The 15226-nt window shown below is 37.2% G+C and overlaps 11 protein-coding genes across 11 annotated transcripts; 5 read left to right on the forward strand and 6 right to left on the reverse strand.

The window, feature by feature from the left end:
- Window positions 1–281: 281 nt before the first annotated feature.
- On the forward strand, window positions 282–713 carry TOM22 (Tom22p; the record flags this gene model as incomplete). The annotated part of the gene is made up of 1 exon (XM_043193499.1): window positions 282–713. One exon carries the CDS (start codon window positions 282–284, stop codon window positions 711–713), a length of 432 nt encoding a protein of 143 aa, XP_043047336.1.
- Window positions 714–744: 31 nt separating this feature from the next.
- KQ657_002750 (bifunctional diacylglycerol cholinephosphotransferase/ethanolaminephosphotransferase) lies at window positions 745–1944 on the reverse strand (the record flags this gene model as incomplete). The annotated part of the gene is made up of 1 exon (XM_043193500.1): window positions 745–1944. The coding sequence occupies one exon, from the start codon at window positions 1942–1944 to the stop codon at window positions 745–747; it is 1200 nt and encodes a 399-aa protein (XP_043047337.1).
- Window positions 1945–2423: 479 nt separating this feature from the next.
- On the reverse strand, window positions 2424–4562 carry HSP90 (Hsp90 family chaperone; the record flags this gene model as incomplete). Its single annotated transcript, XM_043193501.1, has 1 exon — window positions 2424–4562. The coding sequence occupies one exon, from the start codon at window positions 4560–4562 to the stop codon at window positions 2424–2426; it is 2139 nt and encodes a 712-aa protein (XP_043047338.1).
- Window positions 4563–4887: 325 nt separating this feature from the next.
- On the reverse strand, window positions 4888–5961 carry RAD14 (Rad14p; the record flags this gene model as incomplete). Its single annotated transcript, XM_043193502.1, has 1 exon — window positions 4888–5961. The coding sequence occupies one exon, from the start codon at window positions 5959–5961 to the stop codon at window positions 4888–4890; it is 1074 nt and encodes a 357-aa protein (XP_043047339.1).
- Window positions 5962–6092: 131 nt separating this feature from the next.
- On the reverse strand, window positions 6093–9128 carry KQ657_002753 (uncharacterized protein; the record flags this gene model as incomplete). The annotated part of the gene is made up of 1 exon (XM_043193503.1): window positions 6093–9128. One exon carries the CDS (start codon window positions 9126–9128, stop codon window positions 6093–6095), a length of 3036 nt encoding a protein of 1011 aa, XP_043047340.1.
- A 345-nt stretch (window positions 9129–9473) lies between these two features.
- Window positions 9474–10076, forward strand: KQ657_002754 (uncharacterized protein; the record flags this gene model as incomplete). Its single annotated transcript, XM_043193504.1, has 1 exon — window positions 9474–10076. The coding sequence occupies one exon, from the start codon at window positions 9474–9476 to the stop codon at window positions 10074–10076; it is 603 nt and encodes a 200-aa protein (XP_043047341.1).
- A 221-nt stretch (window positions 10077–10297) lies between these two features.
- On the forward strand, window positions 10298–11137 carry SUI3 (translation initiation factor eIF2 subunit beta; the record flags this gene model as incomplete). Its single annotated transcript, XM_043193505.1, has 1 exon — window positions 10298–11137. The coding sequence occupies one exon, from the start codon at window positions 10298–10300 to the stop codon at window positions 11135–11137; it is 840 nt and encodes a 279-aa protein (XP_043047342.1).
- Window positions 11138–11322: 185 nt separating this feature from the next.
- Window positions 11323–11943, reverse strand: KQ657_002756 (uncharacterized protein; the record flags this gene model as incomplete). Its single annotated transcript, XM_043193506.1, has 1 exon — window positions 11323–11943. One exon carries the CDS (start codon window positions 11941–11943, stop codon window positions 11323–11325), a length of 621 nt encoding a protein of 206 aa, XP_043047343.1.
- A 182-nt stretch (window positions 11944–12125) lies between these two features.
- Window positions 12126–13211, reverse strand: KQ657_002757 (putative serine/threonine protein kinase; the record flags this gene model as incomplete). The annotated part of the gene is made up of 1 exon (XM_043193507.1): window positions 12126–13211. One exon carries the CDS (start codon window positions 13209–13211, stop codon window positions 12126–12128), a length of 1086 nt encoding a protein of 361 aa, XP_043047344.1.
- Window positions 13212–13618: 407 nt separating this feature from the next.
- On the forward strand, window positions 13619–14215 carry MED9 (Med9p; the record flags this gene model as incomplete). The annotated part of the gene is made up of 1 exon (XM_043193508.1): window positions 13619–14215. One exon carries the CDS (start codon window positions 13619–13621, stop codon window positions 14213–14215), a length of 597 nt encoding a protein of 198 aa, XP_043047345.1.
- A 143-nt stretch (window positions 14216–14358) lies between these two features.
- RBD2 (putative rhomboid protease) lies at window positions 14359–15219 on the forward strand (the record flags this gene model as incomplete). The annotated part of the gene is made up of 1 exon (XM_043193509.1): window positions 14359–15219. One exon carries the CDS (start codon window positions 14359–14361, stop codon window positions 15217–15219), a length of 861 nt encoding a protein of 286 aa, XP_043047346.1.
- Between the last annotated feature and the right edge of the window lie 7 nt (window positions 15220–15226).

Genomic DNA, 15226 nt, shown 5'->3' on the forward strand with positions numbered 1-15226 from the left:
TAGTACTAATATTATTATACCCCCATTACGATAAATAGACGCAATATCACTACAGCCAGGCCAAGTGTCATCATTTTATATAGTAAACTGTACTATTGTATACTACTATTTTCTAAGGTACATACATATATATAGGTTAATATTGGATTATGTACTGACTTCATACTGTTTCAAGAGGTCGTGCACATCCCACTGTAACGTTGGGAGGATAAAAATTTTCCATAGTAAAGCAACACCACCAGCAACCCACATAGTCTCCATTATTTACACAGTGCAATACAATGGTCAAGATCGTCACAGTTGAAGAAGGAATCGAAGGTGCAGTTGAAGTGCCTGTAGTTGAGAAGGTCGGAGTGGAAGGAGAAGGCGAGACATTTTCCGATAGCGAAAGTGAAAGTGAAAGTGACTTTGAAGATGATTTCGATATTGAAAATGAATCAATCTACGACAGAATTGTTGCTTTAAAGGATATCATTCCTCCACAACACAGATCCACTATTGTGTCGACCACCGAGAGTGTTTACGGGATGATTGGGTCCACTTTAAGAAACAGTGGTAATGCTTTGTGGGTTGTATCATCATCATTATTATTATTAGGAGTTCCATTATCATTAGCCATTTTATCCGAGACTCAATTACAAGAGATGGAAAGAGAAATGAAGTTACAACAAGCTGCACAAGATCTCAGTGCCATCGATGGTGCTAAAGCTTAATCGGTCTTTATTTAGTCTTGTATATAATAATCTATTGATTCTTTGGTTTCTTATGTTTGATAGTCAAGGCATAGATATCCAAATAAGTTGTAATTTCATGGATGATCTCAAACACAAATCCCATGTGGATCATCACCGTTAGCACCCAGCCGAACCACGTGACATAGAAGGAAACAGTCGAAGTATTGAAATCAAAACCATAAATTAAAACTTGACTAATCACCAATTGTACACTGGGGATAAGCATAGCAGTATTAAAGTAGGGGAACCCTTGTAGAGTCAAATGAGCCAAGATAATTCGTCCTACACAAAAGGCCATGGTTGACCCAATGGATAACACCAAGGGGATACCATTTGCACTCAAGATTTCAGGACGATAAGTCACCAATGCACCAATGGAGAAGTAGTAGAGGAAGAATGGGGCTAACCCTTTAACTGCTTGTTCACTTTCATACTTGATTTTCAACCCGTCTTTGGGGAACTTTTTCTCGTAGTAATGATTAACATTCTTCAAAGCCAGGGCGATATTGAAATACAATGAGATCAACCCCAATACAATGTACGCGGTTTTCAAGTCGACGGTGATATGATTGGTTGTACCGGCAATGGTGATGTCTTTATCAAATAATTTATAGGAGAACATTTGCGGACCGAAAATGCCCGTCAAAATAAATACTCCACAAATCATCAAGATTCCTTCGACGGGACCACTGAACGCACTCAAGTATAGCGTATGGGTATGGTATTCTTCCCAAGTAGATAAATAAAAGTTACAGATGGTTGAGAATTGTGTCAAGAGTAATAATTTCCCATATCCAAACTGTAATACACTAGCAAAGATAATTGACCCCAAGGTAGTGTTGATAGCATCAATTGAGTGATCAAATAATTCTCCTAGTGGACCACTTTGTCCAGTACGACGAGCATGGCATCCATCGCATCCATCAAAAGTCTGATACATAAATAGCCCAAACGCATAGAAGAAATAGCACCATGAGGGCACTTGCTTGTCTAAAGTTGGATTATAGTAGAAAACAACTGCCAAATTCATCAAGATGAATCCTAAACCTAACAAAGTAATTAAATTAGGAGCCATTGATTGGGGGAACACTAGAACAAATGTATTCCACCATTTCTTTAAAATGTACTTGGAAATTAAAGAATGATCTTCAGAAGAATACTTATATTTCTTCAAGTTAGCCAACTTGTCTTCAGGTATAAAGTTCCCCATGGTTGATGATAGAAAAGGGTTGTCCTATAATTTTTTACAACAATTGGCTTGTGCTTTATATACGTGCACCTGAAATTTGCACCAGAACGGCTAATATGGTAGCGCACATGATCACGTGGGCAAACGACCATTGACTCAAGTTATTATGAAGTTCATCAACTAAAAGTCTACCAATGACTTCAGTGGGTAGCATTGGTTGTGATGAGCCACTAGTCAATAAGTTCCATCCATTCATTTCTGTATGCGTAATTATACTACCATATTGGGTCTAATCATATATCGTGGTTCCATCTCTTCTTATATATGCATATGTATGTATGGCTCTTCGCCCACATGGATTGATCCACCCACGACCATTTACATCCCACGGGGGGTATAAGCACGAGGTTATAAAGGTTATTACATAATGTGTTCTTTATCTTTTAATATTACCCAATGCTGAACATATACAACAGAAATTAAATATACAAGTAATTTGCTTAATCAACATCTTCCATAGCTGATTCAACAACTGGCTCACCTTCAGTCTTAGCTTCTGGCTTAACTTCTTCAGCTTCTTCAGGTTCTTCAATGTTTAATCCCAAAGAGATTAATCTATTGATTCTATGAGCAAAAGCTGCAGGTTCTTCCAAAGAGAAACCAGAGGTCAACAAAGCAGTTTCATACAATAAAGTAGTCAAATCCCTAACGGTCTTGTCTTCAATACCATCCTTTTCAACCTTCTCTTTCAATTCCTTAATAATAGGAGATTTAGGAGAAATTTCAAAAGTCTTCTTGGATGACATGTATGCAGACATAGTGGTGTCTCTTAAAGCTTGAGCCTTCATAATTCTTTCCATATTAGCAGACCATCCAAATTGGCCACTTCTAATAGCAGCTGGAGCATCAACCAACTTGTAAGATACAACAACATTAGCAACTTGATCACCCAAGATTTCCTTCAAAGATTTGGTCAATGGTTCAAATTCTTTAACTTCTTCTTCTCTTTGCTTCTTTTCTTCTTCAGTTTCTTCCAATTCGAAATCCTTGGTGATATCAACCAAAGTCTTGTCTTCAAATTCCTTCAATTGAGTCATAGCATATTCATCAATTGGGTCAACCAAAAACAAAACTTCAAAGTTCTTAGCCTTCAAAGCATCCAAGAATGGTGACTTTTCAACAGCCTTAATGGATTCACCAGTAATGTAGTAAATATTCTTTTGGTGAGATGGCATTCTGGTAACATAGTCAGTCAAAGAAGTCAATTCTTCAGTAGACTTGGTGGAGTTGTATCTCAACAACTTAGCTAAAGCAGCTCTGTTTTGTTGATCTTCGTGAATACCCAACTTGATGTTCTTGGAGAAAGCAGTGTAGAACTTGTCAAATTGCTCATGATCTTCAGCAATTTCATTAAAAGTTTCAATCAACTTCTTAACAATGTTCTTCTTGATAACCTTCATGATCTTGTTTTGTTGCAACATTTCTCTGGATAAGTTCAATGGTAAATCTTCAGAATCAACAACACCCTTAATGAAAGATAACCATTCAGGAATCAATTCTTCAGCATCATCAGTGATGAAAACTCTCTTGACGTACAACTTAATGTTGTTCTTCTTTCTCTTAGATTCAAAAGCATCAAATGGAGCTCTCTTTGGAACAAACAAGATAGCCTTGAATTCTAATTGACCTTCAACACTAAAGTGCTTAACAGCCAATGGGTCTTCCCAATCATTAGAAATGGACTTGTAGAAAGCATTGTATTCTTCTTGAGTGACATCAGATGGGTTTCTGGTCCACAATGGCTTAGTCTTGTTCAATTCTTCCAATTCAGTGACTTCCTCCTTAATCTTCTTGACTTCTTCTGGCTTCTTTTCGGTTTCTTCATCTTCAACTTCTTCCAATTTAGGCTTCTTGTCATCTTCACCTTCAACATCGGTCTTATCTTCTTCCTTGGTTTCAGCTTCTTCACCTTCTGGAGTGACTTCTCTTTCAACTTCCTTGGTGACAGTCAATTGGATAGGGTAAGAAACGAATTCAGAGTGTCTCTTGACAACTTCTTTAATTCTCTTTTCTTCCAAGTATTCCAATTGATCATCCTTCAAGAACAATCTCAAGATAGAACCACGACCGAGTCTTTCGTTAACGGTATCCAAGGTAACAGTGAACTTACCACCAGCATTTGATTCCCAAATGTATTGTTCGTCATCATTGTGCTTGGAGATAACTTGAACGTGGTCAGCAACCAAGAAAAGGGAGTAGAAACCGACACCGAATTGACCAATCATAGAAACATCGGCACCAGCAGATAAAGCTTCCATAAAAGCCTTGGTACCAGACTTGGCAATAACACCCAAGTTGTTAACCAAATCAGCTTTAGTCATACCAATACCAGAATCTCTAATTTCCAAAACCTTTTGGTCCTTATGAGGAGTGATACGAATAAATAAAGCTGGTTCAGTATCCAACTTTGTAGGGTCACTCAAAGCTTCGTATCTGATCTTATCCAAAGCATCAGATGCGTTAGAAATCAATTCTCTCAAAAAGATCTCCTTGTTTGAGTAAACAGTATTGATAATCAAAGACATCAACTGAGAGATCTCAGCAGTGAACTCATGAGTTTCAACCTTGGCGTCAGACATCTTTCTTATTGTATTGTTTGACTATGATCTATAATATGCTAATGCTAGTATTTCCACAGCTAGTAAAACCAATTGAAAAAAAAAAAAGTTTGGCCCACGAGATACCACTTGGTCTTTATATGGCACTGAAAATTTTCAAATACGTCGGTTATATCGTGGTGATAGAATCTTCCATGAGTTTCTATACGGCGCTACCGTTTCTTGATCTGTGGGGAGAAAAATAACACTAATAACTAGCCTAGATTATACTATAATTTTCCATTAAGTTCTATATAATTTCAGTCTCTTTTATTTCCTATTTAAGTAATTTGTGACATTAATATCACTAAAGTACTATATCTTCAGTTTCAACTCCGCAGTCAATACATCTTCGTTTAACTATTTTCATTCCATGACCTTCTTCCTCCTCATTGTTCTTAGTCCCTACACTAATGGGTGCAGACCAATCATGTACATGTCGTTCACCTAAAGATTTTCCATCACGAAGTCGTCTTGTATATTCTTCTGCTCTGGTTTTCTTTCTCATCTCTTTCAACAGATCTTGATAACGTTTGTCTCGACGTTTAAGCTTATTCTCCTGTCGTTTCTCCCATTCTTCATCTAACTTTTCTGGTGAACCCCATTTTTTCCATGCATATGCTTCAACTTGAAATCTAAGATAAAGTTTCATTCGTGAAAAACCATGAGGATTGGGCTTCTCTATCCGAGATAATAATTCCCTATCTTCTAATTCAGGATCAGTAAGTAAATAATCTTCTCGACATTCAGTCTTGGTTAATAAGGCATATTTATCCAGTTTCTCCTTCTTACATCGACGACACACTCGTACTCCTTTGAAATTTGTATATAAATCGGGATCAATTTCTAAGGATCCACATTCAAAGCATTTGGGGGCCTTGGTAACATCTATAGGCGGTGGAAGGTCTTTTATTATATGATTGGCCTGATTTTTCTCCTTCCATTCCTCTAAAGTTTGATTTCCTTCATTGCTTCCTCCTCCTATACTTCCAGTTACTCGTTCATCACTCCCCTTATTGGGTTCTCCATCTTCAATACCGATAAATCCACCCCGACTATCTTTCAAAGTGGAAAAATCATATTCAATGTAGTCTTTCTTATTCACCATTTGTCTGTTACTGTTGTACCGGGAGTCTGTCTTCTTAGTTGGTTCAACAAGCGTAGCACTGCTTCCCAAACGAACATTAATAGGACCAGAGGTTGTCGGTATCAGGGAACGGGAGTTGGTATTCTCTTGCGTGGCTCTGATGGCTGTGATTGGAATACTATGGCTAGAGGCATCCTTATTGTTCATTTGAAGCCGCTCACGGATTTTCAATGCTTTTTTTCTGTTCTCTTCAATCCGGCGTTTCTGTTCCGGAGTCAATTCGGGCCGCTTCATCTCCGATACCACATACGATCTTAACCAGTAGCGATGTGCTTCATTATACCTAAAGCACATTTCTTTCGCCTCATCTTATCGCCATAGTCGTGTCCTGGCCAATAGAGTCATATAAGGCCTTGGGCAAGTCTCTACTTACTAGCCTCTTGTAGAAGCTCAAATGCCAATCTCGTTAGCTCTTCAATGGTGTCTAAGACAGCTTGAGCTTGCTCGCGAACTAGCAAGTCATTGTCTGTCTCAGTGATATAACGAAGCACAACCACCGTCTGCTCTCTATATTTTGAAGGAAATATCACTTTATCAGTTTTAGAGGTTCCAAGAATCAAATCATGGATCAACACAACAGCAGCTCTTCTCATGATTGCACTTTCAGATCCAATTTCCAATTGTAAGATACCAAAACTACAATCCAAGGCAGTAGTAAGATGGTTCACAATACCAAGAGGATTGGTCTTACAACAAACACCCATAAGTGACATTGCAGACATCCGTATTCTATCGTCTGAATCCTTTCTCTTGTCTTGATGTCTACTGATAATCAGCAATGAAGCCTCGGTAATTAATTGCGCCGCTTCTCCACCAAAAAGTTCATTTGATGTTTGAATGAAGTTCAATAAAACTTCACCAATCCTAAGTCGTTCATCCAAATCATTAGTCCCTTCTTCTTGAGAATATATCTCTGTCAATTTGGGAAGAACTTGTTGGGGGTTCCATTCAATTAACGAAGTAAGCCCCTTGATGACGTTAAGGTACACGAAAGGTTCCAGGTCTTTCAATTGAATCAAATGCAAATTGATAACAAAGTCTAACGTGAGCACTTCGCTTCGTTGCTCGATCAATTGACGCAATAAATATAACCCATGTGCTCGGATAGGCACTAAGGGGTCATTTAAGGAAACAATTGCTCTTTTAAATACTCGTTTTTGTATCTCTTTCTCATCAGTTATGACCATTGCATCTTGACTTTGAAGTTCTTTAATACGTTCAGATAATGCCAATAGAGAATCTTTAATCTTTGGTGACAACAACCCAGTGCTGCTACTGCTGTTTGCCTTCATCTTCAATTGCTCATCTATCTTGAGTAATAGTTTCATTCCATCTTCATCTAACTCTACTGAGGATTCTGTCAAAATGGCAGAAAGCAACTCAAGAACAACAGAAAGGATATTGAATTCAGATTCATTACTATTCTTAGAATCGATTTCCATGTCTTCATCATCAGAATCCATTTCAGTATCGGCATCACCTTCTGTTCCATATACTTGGAGTTTATCATCGTCAGCTGCTAGAAAGTTCACAATAAGTTGAAGCATCTCAGTTGGAGACTTTGCAATTGCGTCGGTAAACTTTTGACCAATAACTTCTAATAATCGAAGGTCAATTAAAACAAAAAATGGATTCTCTTCATTTAAACTAGTGGATTTAGTGGTCAACCATCTCTTTAAAATTGAACTGAACACTCTAGATACTTGAGTGTCATCTAAATTCTCCAAAAGCTCGACAAAATAAGTACAGCACGACTCTAAGTTGTTCAAGAAATCATTGACTCGTTTATCTTTACTCTCAAATGAAAGCTTATCATTATTGTCACATTTCACCAATTGGGGAAGACCATTAAGTCCATATTCAAACATCCAATTCTCACCACCTTGATTCACAAGGTTTTTACTAATCAAATCTAAGGCCAAAGTGTCTTGCTTGGATTCTTTGTCATCTAAAACTGACAAATAAGACACCAATATACCTTGAGCAACTTCAAAGGATTTTTTATTGGATTTTAAAAAAGTAATATAGCTCCAAAGTGAAACAATAATGGGTGAAAACAACGTAATCAACAAATCGTCATTCAAAGCCTTCAGGGTCAAAGAAAGTAAAACATTGATATTATTGTTCCATTGGGTCTCAGAAACCAATACCCTATCATCATTTTTATTTACTGGTTCAGGATTGAATATTCTCCAAATAGGCTTAAATATAAAATCTTGAGTTACAAGCTTGTTCCTTTCCCATAGCCTTTCCACAACAAATACCAAACAACTAGTGACTGCAGGTTTGTTTATGTCCACTAATAAATTGTACATCTGGTCGCCAATACTGGTGAAATATTCCACCGTAGAAATGGATTTAGGTTTCAGTAGTAAAATCTGGGCCACATGTTCGTATTTTTCTACTTGAATTTCCTCTTGGTCTCTAAGACCTAAAACAAACTCCACTAACGTAAGCACTCCATCGTTCCTGGGTGCCTTATACGGCAATTTCTGGAGGTGTTCTAGAACAAATGAACGGAAATAAGGGGGGCATGGCGATGCTAATAGTAAATTATATGTTTGAAACAATTCAAATGTATCTGGTATGCTTTCAATTTGATCATCATATTGAAAGTTTATTTCTTTCTGTTTAAACTCTGGAATAGAGTAGAGGGCCATAGAAAGTACAAGAAAATCGGATACACCTGTTCCTCTCATCATTAATTCCTTAATGTCGGAACTTGTCAGGAAGATCTTAAACAATTGAGAATGAAGTAGCATCATCAATGTGAAACATTCATCATAAGTCATCAAAATTCCGGGAATTCTTAATGGTTTATTGATCTCCTTACCAAAATCCTTCAATCTTCTCTTTTCAATGGGTATCCCAATTTTAAACATATGCAACACTGGATATATCCCAAAGATAATAAGCACGCTAATAAGTTTACTAAATGTTTTGATATCATGTAAGGAAACAGCAATAATTTTGGTATCTGAAGCCTTTGACTCTTCTTCCAATGCACATTTTTGAACTTCAAGGAGCAATTCCGTCAACTTTCCCATTACTCGATAAGTAATATCAAAGGGAGAACTATTCTCCGACTTAACGGGGCCGAATAATCTTTCATCGAGACTTTCAATGGTCAATTCGTTAAGTGGGCCATTTAGTACACGTTGTATTTCCTCAAACACAACATCAATCGGTTTATTCCGAGTAAACTGGGGTTTGTTCAATCCCTTCTTCTCAGGGTATATTTCAGAAGCTTCTCTTTTGATTGTCTTTTTCTTCTGTCCTATGGCAAACGGGTTCTTGAGTGGCACCTTTTTCTCTATAGGTGCATCATCTAATTCCTCAATCTTAGGACTCATTTCGGGTCTACTTAGATCATAATGGATTAATGATGGCAATTGAACCATGGTTTCTCAATTGGTATACATTCGCGACTTTTGTGTAACATGGCACAAAATTAGTGTATAAGAGTCTTGATATATCAAGATTCTTACGAACTCCTAATAGTAACAATAAATGCTTTTTTAATAAATATATATATATAAGGTTTTATACGTCTAAATATCACTTTTTTCGACTATACTAGTTACCTGTTGAGTTAATAATTTACCAAGACTTGAGTCTATCTTGGCATTATATGCAGTCGTGCGATTTCCTCATCAACTAAAGCTCATCTTAAATGATGCCAAACCTAGTACCCACTACTACTCTTTGAGCGCCACTACCTCCCCACACACACACGCACACACGATATGAGTGACCAGAGTATAACCTCCTTGACGCAGGAGGAAATGGATGCTGTGCTTTATGACGCAAGAGAAGGTGACTTGCAAACATTGCAAGAGATCTTCAGCGAAGTGCCCGCACACTTGTTGAAAACTATTAAGGATGAATACACCTTAAGCAACATAATTCATATGGCTGCCGGTAATGGGCATTTGCAAATTCTTACATATTTATTAGGACTTTTACCCCGTGCTGATGCTGTTGAATTGGCATCACAAGTTAACGATACAGGCAATACCCCATTACATTGGGCAGCATACAATGGTCACTTAGATATAGTTAAAGTACTTGTTGAAGAATACGAGGGAGACGTTTATGCTAAGAACGAAGCAGGTCATGATGTCATGTTTGAGGCGGAGAATAATAACCGAGAAGAAGTGGAATCTTGGTTACTTCAAAGATTCTCCGTAGAAGAAGCATTTGATGTAACTGAAGATGGAGAAAACACAAAGATCACATATAAACCCGGTACTGAAAGTAAAGAAGCAGATGAAAAGGCTAAAGAGGCGACATTTACTTCTGAAATTGAGGCTGGAACAGCCAGTTTAACGGTTGAAGACCGTGTTTAGTGGGTGTATACTATTTATTTGCAGACAAAACAGACATAACATAATAAATGTCTTGTAATATCACATTTAATGATGTAAGCTATATATTGGTATGTGCTTATCCATACATACCAAAAACGATTGTCGTGCGCATCCCAATTTGGTGTCTTAAAAATTTTCACTTAAATGTCAGACTAAGACACTGACGATCTTTACCTACAAACGATAGTACTAACGCCATAATGAGTGACGATTTAGGGTTTGATCCCAGCTTGAAGAAGAAGAAGAAGTCCAAGAAGGTCGAGGATGGGTCCTCAGAATCGACTCCTGTTCCGGAACTTGATGACATGTTATCGGGCTTAAAGAAGAAGAAGAAGTCCAAGAAGATTGATGGTGATGAAGAAACCAATTCACCAGTACCAGATGATTTGACTGCATCTCTAGGTGATCTTACTTTGAAGAAGAAGAAGAAGAAGTCACTTAAAAATGTGGATGCTACTGATTTCGAACAACAATTGGAAGAAGCTGGTGTAGAAGACGTTAGTGGATCCAACAATAACGCTACCATTGATGGCGAATCTTCAAATGGTGATGAAGAAGGTATTATACCCTATGATGATTTATTATCACGTTTCTTTGATATTTTGAAGAAGAACAATCCAGAATTAGCAGGAGATAGATCAGGTCCAAAGTTCCGTATTCCTCCACCGGTATGTCAAAGAGAAGGTTCCAAAAAGACTTTATTTGCCAATGTTCAAGAAATTGCTCAAGTATTACAAAGAAACCCAGAACATTTGATACAGTTTTTGTTTGCTGAATTGGGTACTTCTGGTTCTATTGATGGGGAAAAGAGATTGGTTTTGAAGGGTAAATTCCAACCTAAACAAATGGAATCAGTCTTGAGAAGATATATCATTGAATATGTCACTTGTAAGACTTGTAAATCCATGAATACCGAGTTGAAGAGAGAATCAGGTAATAGATTGCATTTCTTGAGTTGTAAGGTTTGTGGTTCTACTAGATCTGTTTCTTCTATCAAGACTGGTTTCCAAGCCCAAGTTGGAAGAAGAAAGAGGGTTTAAAGTATCAACTCTCTTTCACCAATAGCAGCATTTTTAGTGTACATTATTCTTTTTCATTCCGATTTTGGTTTTCTTTGGGGACTATAAATATTCATTGGTTGTTTAAAAACAAACTAATACAGATTTCTAATAAATAGATAGTCTTAAAGAGAATACAATTTAAACTAGTAAAGGCACCTTATTTATTATGCAACGTTCAAACTCTCCACAACCTTCCGTAATGGAATGCACCATCCACTAACTCCGTCATTCATAATCATATACTGAACAACATCACTTTTGATTGAAGGAATTTGTGCATTAGCTTTGGCTTTAGCTGCAGAATCAACTTTTTGCAACACAGATACCAAAAAGGTCATATGATTCAGTTCAAGTGTAGAATGAACATCTTTTAATTTCTTCGCATAATGACCATGCTCTCTGTCCAGTAACAGCGATTTGGCCAGGAAAAGAGATTCTAGTAATTGACCCACATCAGTGGTTGTCGTAGAGACATCATCATCATCAACATCATCTTTTATTTGTGTATTTGAAGCAAGGGGCGAAGGACCGCTCAATCCACCTTGTGATACCTTACATGGTGTAGGTGGTAATTCACTTCTTGAAGGTGAAGCTGCCATATTCAGTGAACCCCCAATTCCCAGCAATGAGGTATTCGAATTATTATTAATGTTATGACCCACTCTTTGAGCTCTCTTTTTCATCTTGTTCACACTGGTACTTGATCCATTGGTATTCATCATCATTGGAGGACAATCATTCCATCCTTCCACAGGGTCCCCCCTTTGGGCACTGCTCAATGTCATACTTTAATTCTACAAGGTCCCCAAAACACCAACTCAATGATTTGAAAATTTAGATTCTCTGAATCATAAACAATTATATCACGGGGCCACCTCACAGCTATTTGTGTTTTGTAAATGACATTTAAAGTTATCTCCCCAAAGACCACGTGACGCGACGATCCATACACACACAACCCCCTTTCTTACCGTCTCAAGAGATCTAAACACCGTTCAATCAATTGATCAATAGTCGGACGTTTATTGGAATCCAATTGTAAACAGTCATTAATGACTTGAATAAGTTCGGGACTGTAGTTGCCGTATCCGGAAGGGTACTTGAATTTTCCAGCAGAAATAGCCACGGTAAGATTTGCACCTTCATCAAGCTCCATTTTCTCAAACGGAGAATATCCAAAACAGGCACAGTACATCAAACAACCTAAGGACCAAATATCAGTAGCCTCGGTTATTACGGCATTAGAAGAAACATCTAGAAGTTCAGGTGCTCTATAGGGAAGTGTACAATGTTCCTGAGCAAATTCTGTCAATTGTAATGCCTGTTGACGTGACAGAACAGTTACTCGAGCTTTAGAACACGAACCAAGATCAATAAGAACTGGTAATCCTTCAGGTGAAATCATCACATTAGCGGGTTTAAGATCACGATGAGCATAAGGTGAGAACTCTTCTAATTCTGTACTGCCATCGAAAGCATCTTCAACTTCGGATTCACCTATTGTTGGTAATAAACCTTCTTCTTCATCGTTAATTGAATCATGAGAAATGGTATCACTATGAGAAGAAGTTGCTCTCTTCTTGAACTTGTGTAATGTTTGAACGCCTCTACAAATCCCCACGAAAAGTTGTAACACTTCTTCCTCTGGTAACAGTTTATCGAGAAGCACATTTTGAGTAATGATGTCTTGTAATGATTGTTCAAAATAGGGCATCAATATGTAGATGGTTGAAGAGTCATCCGCATCATTCATTATACGTTCTTCTATGGATTGTATGACATACGGTGATTGGCCAAACCGTTTGTAATTGCGGAGTTCTCGTAATGCATTCTTATAAGTATAATCTCTAGTACCCATTGGACATCTTATCTTCTTCAAGGCATAGTAAAGATGACTATTGGATTTTAAACTCACAAGGTACACATATGAATAGCCTCCTTCACCAAGCAATCGAACAATCTTGTACAGATTATTCTTGATTGAGATTGATGGTCCACCAAAGTTAGGCAAACAGGGGAAAATACTACCTAAAAATGACAACAATGCATCCATAATGTATTGATAACAATATAAATAAATACTTAACAAGCCCTTCAGTGTATGATACAGACTCAATTGCCTGTTTATGTATTTGGTATTGACACGATGTTTTGAGCAATCCAGTGTATCAATTGACATGGGACACAATTAGTAAACATAGTTAACGTTACGTTACATTTCTTGTTGATGTGAATTGGTTCGTTTTGGAAACAATGAATAGTCACTAAACAAAGACTTAATGGATGTATACATATATATATATATATATATATATATGAGTGTGTGATTTGCAACAGTGTTATGTAATAGATATTTCACTAAAGATTATGGTAGCGCACACAAAAAATATTAGAAGGTGATTCAAAAGTGATGATAATTAAGACACTATCAGCATATCACTTTTACAATATACACAAACAATGGATGATACTGGGCTTGATGCAGGGTTTGGAAATGACGCTGGGGTGGATAACGGAACAGGAGAGAATTTTCTTCTGGAAGATATACAATTCACAGTGATACCCAATAGCGAAGCAGCAGTGGCAGTTAAAGATGAAGATAACCCACTAGTCAATGCTTTAGGAATATCTAACAGTGAAGGGATAGAGGTAAACATACCAGCTGTCGATGACAATATAGCAACTATGGAGGAAAAACCTTCAATCGATGGAGAAAAGATGGATATAGATAACGATGAAGTAATACCTGCAAGTGTTGACTCTGGACCATTGGAGAAACTACGGAATATACAACTTTTACCTGAATTATTTAATTTACTTTATGATCTTAGAAATGGCACTCTTCTGGCCAAAGATTTCGGTAGCAATGCTGGTAGTTTAAGGCTTAAGTTAACGACATTTAAACAATGTCTCCAAGAGATTGAAGGTATCAATGAGTCCATTGAGGAACGACAACAACGCATTCAGCTGTTAACCAAGAGTAAAACAAAGAAGGAACAATTTTTAATGTCTTTAAAGAGTAAGATAGAAGATGATTTCAAAGGAAGTTCGGTATAATCATAATGATATAAATGTATAATCAACCTAGGATACCAATTTATGCCAGACACGAACTTCTCTCCTCGCACAAAAGGAACATCATCTTAACAAAACAAATTACAATCCTATACAAGTACCACTCTAACTACTATACGGCAACGATGGTGATCTCTTCTGGTACCGGATACGGTTACCTCGATCAAGCTATGGGGACATTGTCTCAATATCCAGCACTTATGGTTGGATATGCTGTGTTCACGTTATTTATGGTACTCATTGACATTAATCAAAGTGTTTCATATAAGCTTGGACTTCAAGGGAAATCTTTATTTGAGTTTGATCTTAATCGTATATCACTTTATGTTATTGTCCATCGAAACTTATTCCATTGGCTTATCAATACCGTTACGTTGATGCCATTACTTTGGAAATTTGAACCAAAATTTGGTACTATTCTGACTGGAGTTACTCTCAATTTATTGGCAGTGGTTGCAGCAATTCAATATTGCATTGTTTGTCAGATTTTGGGAATTCATCAAGAAGATTATGTTATTGGATCTTCTGGAATTTGTTTCCTGTTTTTCACATATAATTGTTATATGGATCATTTCACTCATCCTGTCATTCACACATTTAGATATTTAGGAAGAGAATTCAAAGTTAAAGCATTACATTTCCCATTCATTGTATTGGCTATATGTTTTGTTCTATTACCTGATAGTTCCTTTTTAGGTCATTTATGTGGTATTCTGAGCGGGTTCTTGTTAGGAAGAGGTTATTTAAAAGTCTTATATCCACCTTCTAAAGCTTTACTCTTTATTGAACAGAAATTGGCTACACCAATCTCAATGTTAACTCCCTTGGTTACTTATTATAAGGAAGAACAAGTTATGAATTCTAGAGTTCATGGACCTCCATCTTCAGTAGTTGATATTGAGGCTAATCTTCCTGGTACTATTCGTCCTTCACCACCACCTCAAAGAACTCAATTCGAGCTGGAATCAAGAGTCTTGGGCTCATAGAGTCTTG

Source organism: Scheffersomyces spartinae, assembly GCF_019049425.1.
Source record: "Scheffersomyces spartinae strain ARV_011 chromosome Unknown scaffold_23, whole genome shotgun sequence".
Classification (NCBI taxonomy): Eukaryota; Fungi; Ascomycota; class Pichiomycetes; order Serinales; family Debaryomycetaceae; genus Lizanozyma; species Lizanozyma spartinae.